We start from the raw sequence: 13,363 nt of genomic DNA on the forward strand, positions 1-13,363 counted from the left end.
AAAAATCTACCAGTGCTGAAGAAGTTATCCAAAGTATTTTGATTACGTTACTGACCTTGAGTAATCTAACGGAATACTTTTGAAATTACATTTTACAGTATTTATTCTGTAATCTGTAGTGGAATACATTTTAAAAGTAACCCTCCCAACCCGGTATATCTGCTTATCCAGCTTCACTCTCTCTCTCTATCTGCATGTGCGTGCGAGAGAGAGAGAGAGAGAGAGAGAGAGAGAGAGAGAGAGAGAGAGAGAGAGAGAGAGAGCACTCGAAGCCATGTGTGTGTGAGAAAACAGCATTTTTAATTTTAAAATAACTAACGCACCACTTTTAAAAGTACTTTGCATATGAGGTTAGATGCATTAGGGAGTTTTTGCTCTGCTGTTTAGTTGCAATATAAGTTCATAAGTTCAGGTGTCTGATGTCCCTCGCACCGGTACGGGCAAGTAATTTTACACATTTGCATGCATGTAATTTTCCCTCTTTTGACCATTTATTAATAATTTTGCACTGTACATATCATTGTAATCAGTAAAAACATCAAAACTCATCAAATAATCAAAGAGTAGAATACAACTAGCCTATTTGTTTTACTCACAGACAAAAATATATTAAGTAATAACTAAGTACATGTCTTTGACATTTATGGTTCTTGTGAACAGGTGTTGCTTATATGCAGCGTTTTCACTTATAACTTCAAGAAAATTAAAAAGAACATAAAATATCACATAATATGGAATGCTAAACCAATAGTGTTTGGTTCAGATTAATGTAAAAAGTCATCCATATATGGGCAGAGGAACATGTGATTGGTGACTGTTGCACATGGCCACCAGTACCAAGTACATGATACAGACTCAATGAGCGCGTTTACATGCATGTTCTTACACCGATTCGTTTTTTTATGTAATCCTATCCTAAAAACCTTTGATTGTTGTATCAACAATTTTTTTTTTTACTCAGTTAATGTTGATATGATTGGGAACCAAGCAAAAGCAGTTTTTCGGAGCCATCTAATTTATACTCTGAGGTATACAATGTCAAATCAGAAAAATAAGAAAAAAAGTAACATTTTGGCTCAAGTTTTTATCATCTATATCATTACAAAATTTGAAAAGTTTTCTTTACAATGATACCAAACACTTGACCCTTCATGTTTTATTTTTTTTATTATTATTATTATTATTATTTTTAAGTTATAAGCCTTTAGTTGTGGGTATACCACTGAAAAAGGAAATATTTAAATCTTTTAAAAACCCTCAGATCTTAAAGGGTTAAGTTAACTTTTGTTTTTTAAGAGGGTAATAAATTAACTTATGTTCCCTATCTGTCACTCACTCGATGTTGTGTCGATGTAGTGACACTAGGGGTCCCTCTTGGGAGCCCGAAACACCTCTGGTCTTTGAGAAGTGGCCAATGAAAATTGGTGAGTGGTATTTGCATACCACTCCCGCGGACATACGGGTATAAAAGGAGCTGGTATGCAACCACTCGTTCAGATTTTCTCTTCGGAGCTGAACGGTCGATGTTCACTGAGCTGACTGTTCATTCACCTCTGCTGGATCTGATGGTGCATTTCAGCGGCTTCTCCCTCCTCTGCACTGGTGCACTGCAGAGAACGCCCCTGGGTGCTTCGGCAGAAATAAGAGAGTATATGCTCTCCCAAGCAGCCACGAGCATCGGGCTAGAGTGGAACCCTCCGCTCTCCCCTGAACCCTCGCGGCTCGATGATTGGTTCCTGGGCTCTCGGCGCCGCTCACAGCCACGCGCTGCCCCAGTTCCTTTCTTCCCTGAAGTGCACGAGGAGCTGACAAGGTCGTGGGAGGCACCTTTTACTACCCGGTCCTGATCTTTCAGCTCCCCCACCCTCACTACCCTTGATGGTGGAGCAGCCAGGGGCTATACAGGGGCTATAGCCCGGCCCCGGCGTCGTGTCCACCGCAGGAAGCAGACACCACCCGTCTCACGGCCGGCTGCCAAGAACCCGCAAAATGCTTTGAAGCGCCCCTAAGACAGGCGACCCAGGGACGTTGAAACCCATTGCTTTGGAGCTGGTAATCAGACCACTCCATCCCCTGGTGGAGGGCCAGGAGAAGAATCTTTTGTTGCCTTTTCATTTAATTTCACCACATGCTCAAGTGGCTCCGGTACCCAAGAGTTCAGTAAAAGAGCGGTTTCCTTGTTCCCTGGGTCACATACCCGGTGTGCACGGCCGTCATCACGACCACTGTCCACCATTCCATTTTGGCAGGTTTGGCTTTCCAGCGGTGGTCTCCCCTCCCCTGCATGTGCCCAAGGTTCCCACGACCCCTTTTAGGGACCAGGTGGTGAACCTGCAAGCGCTGCCCCAGGAGGAGGCAGACCCAGCCCTGACGTTGCTGTGTCCGGTGCATGCTTTACACATCTATTTGGATCGCACGCAGACCTTTAGAGTCTCTGAGCAGCTCTTTGTCTGCTTTGGTAGACAGCGAAAAGGAAGCGCTGTCCCCAAGCAGAGGATCGCCCACTGGCTCATTGACACCATAACAATGGCATATCACACCCAGGATGTGCCGCCCCCGGCAGGGCTACAATCCCATTCTGCCAGGGGTGTAGCGGCCTCCTGGGCCTTGACCAGTGGCGCCTCTCTAACAGATATTTGCAGAGCAGCGGTCTAGGAAACACCCAACACCTTTGCGAGGTTCTACAATCTCCGGGTGGAACCGGTTTCGTCCCGTGTAGTGGCAGGCACAAGCAGGTAAGTCCGGGACAGCTGGCCGGGTGAATTGCTTGCACATAGTGCCTTTCACCTCCCCTGAGCTGAAGACGTGCACTGTTGACTCCCAGTAGTATTCACAAACTGTGTTCCCTGGATGATTTCCTCCAAGCCCTGTGGCAGACGAGTTTGTGGAGAAACTCGCTGCCGGCTCAGTACACATGCTAACTAAGCCCTGTACTGGGGTAGGTTCTCTGTATGTGGTGGTTCCCTGTAGGTAAACCCATGCGACGTATATCTTCCGCTAATTTGTTTCCCTGTTGGTAAACTGCGTCTTCCATGGGCAGAGACCCCTCTGCCCCAGTCACAATGCTCATACAAACTCCTCCCCCGTAGGGTAGCTACCATGGGACTTCTCCACATGACATACTTCCGACAAAGCTCGGTAAGACCATGTGACGTATTTCCACTCAAAATCCCCCCGCCCAGAGAAAGGTGGTCTCCGTGGTGTCTTCCCCTTGGGAGTGACACTCCCCTGACTAGACCTGGTGGCCCCAGTTGGTTAATTCCTTTTTTTTTTTGGGGAGAGGAAAAAAAAGAGGATAAGAGGCCACGACTGGGCTAGCTTGTCTCTATCTTTTGGGCAGTCGACTTGTCCCCAAAGGGCCGTTCGACACTCATAACAGCATTAGGGGAGGTTACGTGTTGGCCTGGTGCGCTGGCTATGAGGCACACAGCGGTCTGCCCGTCACACACCACCAGTTCACGTAACACGGTTCAGCCAGTTGTGGAGTTTCGTATAGGGACCCCTAGTGTCACTACATCGACACAACGTCGAGTGAGTGACAGATAGGGAACGTCCTGGTTACTTGCGTAACCTCCGTTCCCTGATGGAGGGAACAAGACGTTTTGTTCCTCCTGCCATAACGCCGAACTACCCGCTGAAATGGCCGGGACCTTGTCTTGGCTCGTCAGCACAAAACCTGAATGAGTGGTTGCAGACCAGCTCCTTTTATACACGTATGTTTTCATTGGCCTTTTATCAAAGACCAGAGGTGTTTTGGGCTCCCAAGAGTGACCCCTAGTGTCACTACATCGACACAACGTCTCATTCCCTCGATCAGGGAACGGAGGTTACGCAAGCAACCAGGACGTTTCTCCTAAAATTTCTTAGGAGAGATGTGATTTTACTATGGTCTTTTTCATTGGGGAAACATCTGAGAAGCAGGAGAATTAAGCAAAAGTCTCAATTTGTTCGCCTTTTAATATCATTGCTGCCTGGGAGAAAAAATTAAGATATTAAATCAATCTCATTTATGATTTTTTTTGTTGTGTGTGCAACTGCAATGCAGCAACGTTACTGTATGTACAATTAAGGTTCCATGCAACTGCATTGCATTTTAAAAATCATTAGCAAACATAGAGGACTGTAGTGCTTTGCTTTGGTTAGGGGTAACCTTGAGTGTCAGCCAGCATGAAGTATATAGGACCTGTCTGTGCTTTACAGAAAGGAAATATTCCTCGTCTGTGTATTGATTGGCCTGATGAGCTCACTCTGCAGTACTCCAGACACTTATTTGCTCCCATGTGTTTTGCCACTTTAATTAAACTCTTGATTTAATGTTCTCACTCCACTGCTCTCTTCACATAATACAGTGGCCTACATTGGGGGAGGAATGTGTGTGAATGTGTTTGTATTTGTTTTTATGCCTATATCAGAGCTCACCTAGAGCAGAAATGAGAAGGAATTTAGAAGAAATATAATCTAAAAATGGGACATCAAAGTTAACATGAAATGACATTTGCAACCCATTTTACTTCCGTAATGTGACAAAGTACATGTAATAATAAAGTTAGTAGGGTCAGTTTTGATCGGACTGATCTCACTGTGAATTCAGCGACAGTAGACTGAATGTTCTTGAGCTGACATAAATCTGTGCTTAACAAAATTCTAATTCCCAGTGGCCAAAGCTGTAAGTGTTGTTGAACGTATGGAAATGTGTGAGCTTGTTTCCATGTGAAATGTACTTAAAGGCCTGTTCACCCCAAATTCATTGTTCATTATTTTTATTATTGAATTTTATAATTTTAGTGATATTTAGAATTTATTGATAATTTGTTGCAGCTCTATGAAAATGTAAGCATGTAGCCCATCAAACTTCTCAAATGCTTAATCCACAATAATGAGTTTTAAGGTATTCATCCAATTAAAAAATGTGAGTCAATTAAAAAAAAATATGTTGGCCCTAATTTCACTATAAGTCCAACACACCCTTTCTTTGTTGTAGAGTACGTTGTCTCCATGTAACACAGTCATCGTGCTACTCTTAACTAGATTAGGATACCTCTCCAGCACTCTTACTGTAAATAATTTAGGAGATGAGCTACTTCAAATAGGCTTTATTTATGGACTGAGTGCATACTCATGTGTGTAAACCAAATGGAGTAACGTACAGAGAAAGGGACTGCAATCATTTTTACTAAAATGTTGGTTGTAATAAAATAATGTTTATATGTTTAATGTCAAATTTACCTGTAAACTGAACCATGTTTAAAGGAATGTTCCGGGTTCAATACAAGCTAAGAAATGTGATGCCACAAATAAGGGAGCATTTGTGGCATAATGTTGATTACCACAAAAATGTATTTATTGTTGCCCCACCTTTTCTTTAAAAAAAGCACAAATCTGGGTTACACTGTGGCACTTACAATGGAAGTCAATGGGGCCAAGTCTGTAAATGTTAAAATACTCACTCTTTCAAAAGTATAGCCAAAAGTCATAAAGAATATTCATGTTAACATGATTTTAGTGTGATAAAATCACTTACTAACCTTTTCTGTGTAAAGTTATAGCCAATTCTACAACTTCATTGGCATGACGATGTAATGTCAACAAACCCTAAAACCCTAAAATGATTGAAAAAATTAAGATTTAAACAACTTTACAGCTCAAATAATAGGCTACACGAGTTTTAACAGAATAATTAATGTAAGTGCATTTATAAAATTATAAGCTTCACATTTCTTCCTTTAAACCATCCAAATACTGGCCCCATTGACTTCCATTGTAAGTGCCTCACTGTAACCTTGATCTCGAAAAGGGACGAGTCAAAATAAATTTTTGTGGTAATCAACATTATGCCACAAATGATATTGATTGAGCTTAACTAGTATTGAACCCGGAATATTCCTTTAATTGAAATCTTACCTGTAGCGCAAGTAATAATTTAAGAACAGTAACTGTAATGTGCTTACCATAAAGAGATTGGTTTGTTGAATCGCAATTGAGTCCATGTATTAATATTATAAAGGCATTGACCTTTTAAAAATCACTAGGGTGTTTTCATGTTTGTAAACTTAATTAGGGATGCAATTACTTCTCCCTCAAATTGAAACAATCCACCAGAGATAAAGGTTTTGAACAATGTATTAACAGAACCTAGCCTACTATTTGGGGTGGATTATCATGAAGTTCATGTAGCCAATGTGGGATGAATCTATATTCATTTTGTAGCCTATAAATTAACTACATCAAACAAGAGTGAAAAATAATAATTTGTTGTGTATGATTACAAATACACAGAACAAATGAACCAATTACCTGTGGGAGATGTTTGTCGCTTAAGGTTTGCGATCTCTGCTCTTGACTGAGACTGAAGAGAGTACCACCGTTTCTCACACACTTTGATATTTCGTGAATAAAAAAATAAAAAATAAAATAAAAATACCACATTTATGTGGAAACATATTTGTTAACATGCTTGCTTTTTTGTATTAACGGTGATGCTGCCTCTAAATTTCCCTTTAATCATGTGTTTCCATATAAGTTAAGCATGAAGCAACAACTAACTTTTGTCTTTTCTTTGGTGTGGGTTCTGTATTATCCATAGTTATGTTATGCTTGTAGTCTTTTTAAAAGCCAGTTTATAAATAACTAAATATATAATAGAGCAAGAGTATATTATTCATATATGGATACATACACCACTGCCTGTCTATAAATAATTTGCAGACAAATAGCGGTTCCCTGACGACCAATCACTTTGGGCAATGTAAGAAAGCATGTCATGTGACATCATCCATAGCAATAAGGTCAACTCTGCCTTACTCGTACCTTAAGATATCCTTAGTAAAACTTAGAAAAGCTTGGAGAACTCCTGGTTGAAAAATAAATATCTTTGTGAATAAGGGCCCTGGTTATTAAAAAATGACAGACTGTGCTCTTATTATACACAAGATGTGGCAGAAACAGATTTATACATCTTGATCTCATGTCCTGTACACATATTGACACTTTTTTTTCTCAGTTTTTCAAACCACCACAAAGATTTCCAATAGAAATCTATTATAATACACATAAACTCCCAAAGCTACTAGGAAACCACAAAAATTGCAGACCTAGCTGGATGGTAGATAAGATTTTGACATAAGAATGTCAAACAGAGGAAAACAAATACCAAGCAAAAAGGTATTTGGAAACTTTACACAGATAAAATATTTATACACACAGATACATGTTGTAAAAATGTTTCACAGTAACTTAACATACCTTTCCATTTATATTTGTTCCATGTATATTAAATGCATTCATGATAAATGCATGTGAACATTCTGGGAGTGCAATTAGAAGATATACTGCCAAATGCACTCTTATTTTTTCCTTTTACATCCATTAGTTTTGTATGTCCTCTTGTATTTCTTCCGCTTACTAAAATATTGGTTATGATTTCTATCTCACTGCTCTCTGAGATAGAAATCAATTACTTGAGGAGACTCAATGTTTGCTTCCACATATTTCAAACACGTGACATGAGCTAGCTAGCAATAGGAGTTTCTGAGCATAAGCTGTGTGAGCAGTGTGCAAAATATTGCTTTGATTGAAATTTCATTTTCAACAACAGACTGTAGTTCTGTATTAATTTCAAGATCAAATTTGTGTGCTGCTCCCTAATGTTCTAGTTGAAGAGGAAATCTAGTCACAGTTAGATTAAGATTGCAAACATGAGTTGCCTTTTAATAAGGACACAAGATAGTCGGAAGAGCAACGTGCATGCTTACCAGTGTTGGGGAGTGACTGAAGAAGCGACACTACTAATTTAACTACATGTTTTAACAGTAGTTCAGATGTTAATGGTGTAGCTTTTCTAGTAAAAAGCTACTTTTTACAACAAATCGCTGTATTAATGTCACATTGTTACCAATCATGTTAGGGCAATATCAGATGCGCTCTTCTAAAGTGTCTACTCTCTCATGTAGTGTTATATTTCGATGTCTGATTCTGTGGGGAAGTCTGATTTTTTTGAGTAAATTGGTTCATTCAGATGGTTCATATACCCTAAATATTAATTTTTTTAATTAATTTGGGTTGCTGCACACAAGTCCCTGCACAGCATCTTATGTGATCTTTTTAGCAAAATATTAAGCAAAATGCTGCCGTTCGTCACTGTTTTTGACTTTGTTATATAAAATAGTATATTTCTATTAGTTATCATTTGTGTAGATATATCTGTTCAATTTTATTTGTATTTAACTAAAACAATAAAAAAATTGCAGTGCAATAACTAAATGTACATATTCTAACCATAAAATAAGCTTGTATTTAAAAAGAGATATTATAAAATTGCAGTGCACTCTACATAATTTACATAAGGTTAGCTAGTCTTTTCATTTATGATATGTACATACTTAAACATAAAAATTCAGAGTTTGTACAATAGTTATTGCTGTAAATACATCATACGCAATGCAAAAATCCCATGACTTCTCTTCTTGAACAGCTATTTGTTTCTTGTAGTGAACTCCAAATAAAGTTCTCTTAAATGAATGTATCATTGTATATTGAAGATTAGCAACCAGGCAGTCAGTTTATTATATGATAAACTTAAGGCTGTCATGATTATTACATTTGGCTAAAGATTAATTGGCAAATAAATAATTGTGATTATTTGTAGAGTCTGGCGTGAACCTCTACAGACCTTGTGCATCACAGCGCTTAAGAAGCAGTTCAGCACTCTTCAGGAGCTGCTCTGGGTGCGGTCCGGCTAGGTAAAATAGTTGGAATTCATTTTGAGTGCTCACATAATGCAATAACGCCAGAAAATAAAACACAAAAGCCCGCCATTCATGGCATTTTCACACTTAAAATTCCCTTATTTTGATAGTAAAATGCAATTGGAATTTGAATTGCACAATAATCACAGTTATCTCAAATAATCATGGTTAAATCAAATAATCGCAATCAGACGTTTGTTTAATAATCGCGACAGATGAGATGAACTGTTCCCACACAAAAGTAGTTTATGCAGCACTTTAGGCATCTGCTCCATTGACTTGCATAGAAACAGGTCTCCTTGTTGACCGTTCCAAGATGGCAGCGCCATTGAAGAATGCAGTCTCTATGCATTGATATCTATGGTTAGGCTGTTGGAGATATTACCCTCTTAAAAATCTTTAATGTATGTAGTTAGCTGCTTTTTATTAATAGCTTTTAGTGTAGCTAAGTATCAGTTTTATCCTGTAGTTTAACTACTCTTAATAATGTGTAGCTTTAACTGCATTGATGCTAAGTGGAAGATACCATTGTTTAAAAGTGCCTACTGTTTTTTTTTTTTTTTTTTTTTTGCATACGGTATACCTTTTTGGGCCTACCATGCATACTAAAGCTCGCAAAGAATATTTAGCAGTTGAAAATCAGTTTTTATTATTGTCATTCACATTGAGTCACCTCATACCTAGCTATTACAGTGAGTGCACACCCTGTCGCACATCCAGTAATATCTCGCTTTCCAGAAATCCGAAGGTTCCCTGCTGCTTTAGACTCATCATCACTTATTATCACTCTCTCAATAGAACCAGTTGCTATGGAAGCCGGTGGCTCAGAGCTCATAGGAGTATTAGTGAAAGATATACTAGTTGCTGATACTGTAATACTTAAATATGTATTCTGAAACACTGTGAGATTTTTGCTGCCAAAACATATTAATTAAAGGAGGAATATTGAATGTGAAGTATTGAAAAGTTTCCAATCATAAGGTAAGGAATCTGGTCACACAGTAAGAAGAGAAGCTTGAAAACATAATTCAGTTTTTAAATTTCAGATTTTAAAATTCAGATTTATTCAAAACTATTTTTTTTATCTTAGTATGTTTGTCTTGCTGTTCAGTAAAAATATCTAAATGTCTTTTACAGAATATACAGTACGTTTACTTGAAAAGCAAAATCAACCTTTTAATTAAGTTTATTTTTCTCGCCAAATGGGCAAACAGTTTTTTTTGTTTTAAAGTCAAGGTCAGTTTATTTATAGAGCACAATTAAAAACAACATTAGTTGACCAATGTGCTGTACATCAATTTCAAGTAAAAAATATAAAACATACACAAAATAGAAAATTTACAACATAACATAAAACATAAAACAACACAGTGTATCAGCATTGATTATAAGCTAAGGAAAATAGTTATGTTTTTAACTTAGATTTAAAATCGTGTACCGTGGGGGCAATTCTAATAAGAACAGGTACACTATTCCAGAGCTTGGGTGCATCTACAGCAAAAACACGGTCACCTCTTAGTTTCAATCTAGATTTTGGGACAGTAAGTAATCTCTGGTTGGTGGACCTAAGAGATCTCACTGGATGGTGTTCAGGCAATAAATCAGAGAGGTAAGAAGGTGCTAATCCATTTAAGAATTTAAAAACAAGGAGTAACACTTGGCATACATTTTGGTAGATTTCTCTAAAAACAACAGTTAATATAATTAATGTAATTTTGCTTCAGAAGTTAATACATCTTGTAATAAGGATGTTTAGATATTTTTACTGGAAAACAAAACAAATATAGTAAGACATTTTTTTTGAAGCGGAGGAAAAGAAAATAATTATTTTTTGTATTCTCTAATGGTTAAACTAAGCTAAGGTCTAGATTCATTGGACAAATTCAGTGTCCTTTAAACAGCTAAATCCTATACAAAGTAAAGGCTTAAGAGTAAAGTGAAACAAAATAAAGGACTCATGGGAGGGCTGTTAGACTCATATCCTCTTGTGCCAAATTACCACAGTGACCCCTAGTGTTCTGTTTCAAAGCTTCTGCATTTGAAATGAGGTCATGACAATCCTGTGCTGTCTCTGAAGAGAACTAATTTGTCTTTTTCTGATTCACAGCAACTCTCATACAGCAAAGGAGAGAGAGAGCTTTGACCTTCTACTCTATCTTCACGACTGACAATACCCCTGTGCATTCTCAGCTCCAATGCAGGAGTAGGATACGACACAGTTCAACGCCTGACAGAATTCAGTACAGCATAGTATCCAGCTATGCTGATTATATGGGACAGCTGACACAGATGAGCAGACCCATGTTGGTAAGGTCAGGAAGTCATCACGATCTGCTTCAGCCGTGGATACACACCACACGTCAAATCGCAAAGATACTGACATACTAACAATTGAATAGTCCATGGAGGTTGAGAGCCATGTGAAACTCTTAATGCGGTGAAAAGCAGCACACCAGACTCTGTGGAGCTTGTTCCCAAATGCAAATGGCCATGACATGCCATTGTCATAGGAGTCACCAGCATTGATGGACAACAGTTTACACACCATGAAATAACCATTTAGATCCCTTTTGAAGAATACCATTTGTCTTTTTTTTTTTACTTGGTTAACCAGATAGGTAGAGCACCATGGTACTGCCGCCCCCTGACAAGCGGCATGTCTGTCTAACCACCATTGTAATCATGACCAGCATGGCCTTCATGGACGCGTACCTTGTGGAGCAGAACCAGGGCCCACGGAAAATAGGCGTCTGCATCATTGTCCTGGTTGGGGATATTTGCTTTCTTATAGTCCTCCGTTATGTGGCAGTTTGGGTGGGTGCAGAGGTAAGGACTGCAAAGCGTGGCTATGCCATGATCCTCTGGTTCCTCTACATATTTGTTCTTGAGATCAAGCTCTACTTTGTCTTCCAGAACTACAAGGCCGACCGTAAAAGTCTGGAGACAGTTGCTCGGAAAGCGTTGACTTTGTTGCTCTCGGTTTGTGTGCCAGGGCTATACCTTGTTCTGGTTGCGCTTGACAGCATGGAATACGTAAGAACCTTCCGGAAGAAAGAGGACATGCGGGGTCGACTGTTCTGGGTGGCACTTGACTTGTTGGATGTACTGGATATCCAGGCCAACTTGTGGGAGCCACAGCGGACAGGTCTGCCCATCTGGGCAGAGGGTCTGATGTTCTTCTACTGTTACATCCTGTTGCTGATTCTGCCATGCGTTTCTCTGAGCGAGATCAGCGTGCAGGGTGAGCACGTATCACCTCAGAAGATGATGCTCTACCCTGTCCTCAGCTTGGTGACCATCAACATTGTAACAATTCTCATTCGAGGTGTGAACATGGTGTTATTCCAAGACAGCCGAGTCTCGACCATCTTCATCGGCAAGAATGTGGTTGCCATCGCCACCAAGGCCTGCACCTTCCTGGAGTACCGGCGACAAGTTAAGGAGTTCCCTCCGCAAGATCCTGCAGGCATTGCCATGGAGATACACCAGAACTCTGTGCTACACAATCAAACACTGCCAAACGCCACTACCACCCTCCCAGAAGAGCCCTCACCTGCCCGTGAAGTCATTGACACGTGACCTGAGCTGACAAAAACATTGTGTCACTTTCAAACTTACAAGATTTAACTTGAACTTAAGGTCAATGGGGAAAGAAGGAAACTTTAGCTAGTCCAGACCAAGGCAAGTTGAGGTATCCTTCTTCTGGTACCTTTACTAGACAGCAAGGCGTTCTGCCCTAAAATTCCTGTTTTGAAGAATATTTTTAAAGTCATACTCATCCAAGCTGAGTGTTCAGAGGCCAATAATGCTCAGATGCACAAATGGCAACTCACTAGAGTTCTATGATCTTGATTTTAACCAGATTTTGTAATTTCAAGAAGCTATTTAATTATGTTAGATATGGGATGTTTTTAAAGAGATTTGTGTGACCTACAGGTGGCTCACCTTGCTGATAAGCAGACCCACCTTCTGACTGCAGAACTGGAATGGCCATCATTTGCATTTACACATTTCTATAAATCCCCTGGCCCTTGCGTGTTCATTTATTCAATATTTTGGCTAATTTTATTATGCTTTCAGGTACCAATAAGAGTGCAGTACTCTTGGCTCCAATACATTTATGTATTGAATGATTAGTTGCGTATTAAGATGAAATTATGTTATAATGGAAAACACAGAACTCAGATTCTCTTTCAGGGGATTTAAATGGGAACTATAAACTTTTAGTTTGTTTTCTGTTTGTGTGTGTTTGTGTGTGCGTGTGTATAGAGGGCAAAAATGAAAGAGAAGAGGGTTTGGAATCCTATTATCATTGAAAAACAGATGATATTGGATGTCACTGACAGATATTGTATAATTTTGAATGGAGAAAGAGATTTATGTGAATTAATACACAATCCCTTCATGTTTTAAAGAAATTTTTATTTGTATTAATATTATTATTATTATTATTATTATTATTATCTTTTTTCCCGTTTCTTTTAGCTGTGACATTTTAAGTGTTGCAAAATGTCATAAAATCTATGTACTCTTAGAAATGTAGTGTGATCATCATTAACAGCTGAAATTTCTTCCAAAACTGCAAATGCAGATCCAGCAAACAAATTAAACTTGAGTGA

The 13,363-nt window shown here is 39.0% G+C and overlaps 1 protein-coding gene across 1 annotated transcript in view; it reads left to right on the forward strand.

Moving 5' to 3' along the window:
- Nucleotides 1-13,108, forward strand: part of LOC127455088 (transmembrane protein 121-like) — a 43,966-nt gene extending 30,858 nt beyond the window's left edge. The window contains exon 2 of the mRNA XM_051722668.1: nt 10,852-13,108. Coding sequence (XP_051578628.1) covers nt 11,373-12,323 — 951 coding nt within the window. The 5' untranslated portion in view covers nt 10,852-11,372 and the 3' untranslated portion in view covers nt 12,324-13,108. The remainder of the gene's footprint in view (nt 1-10,851) is intronic.
- The last annotated feature ends 255 nt before the right edge of the window (nt 13,109-13,363 follow it).

The sequence above is a fragment of the Myxocyprinus asiaticus genome, chromosome 17 (assembly GCF_019703515.2).
Source record: "Myxocyprinus asiaticus isolate MX2 ecotype Aquarium Trade chromosome 17, UBuf_Myxa_2, whole genome shotgun sequence".
NCBI classification, from domain to species: domain Eukaryota; kingdom Metazoa; phylum Chordata; class Actinopteri; order Cypriniformes; family Catostomidae; genus Myxocyprinus; species Myxocyprinus asiaticus.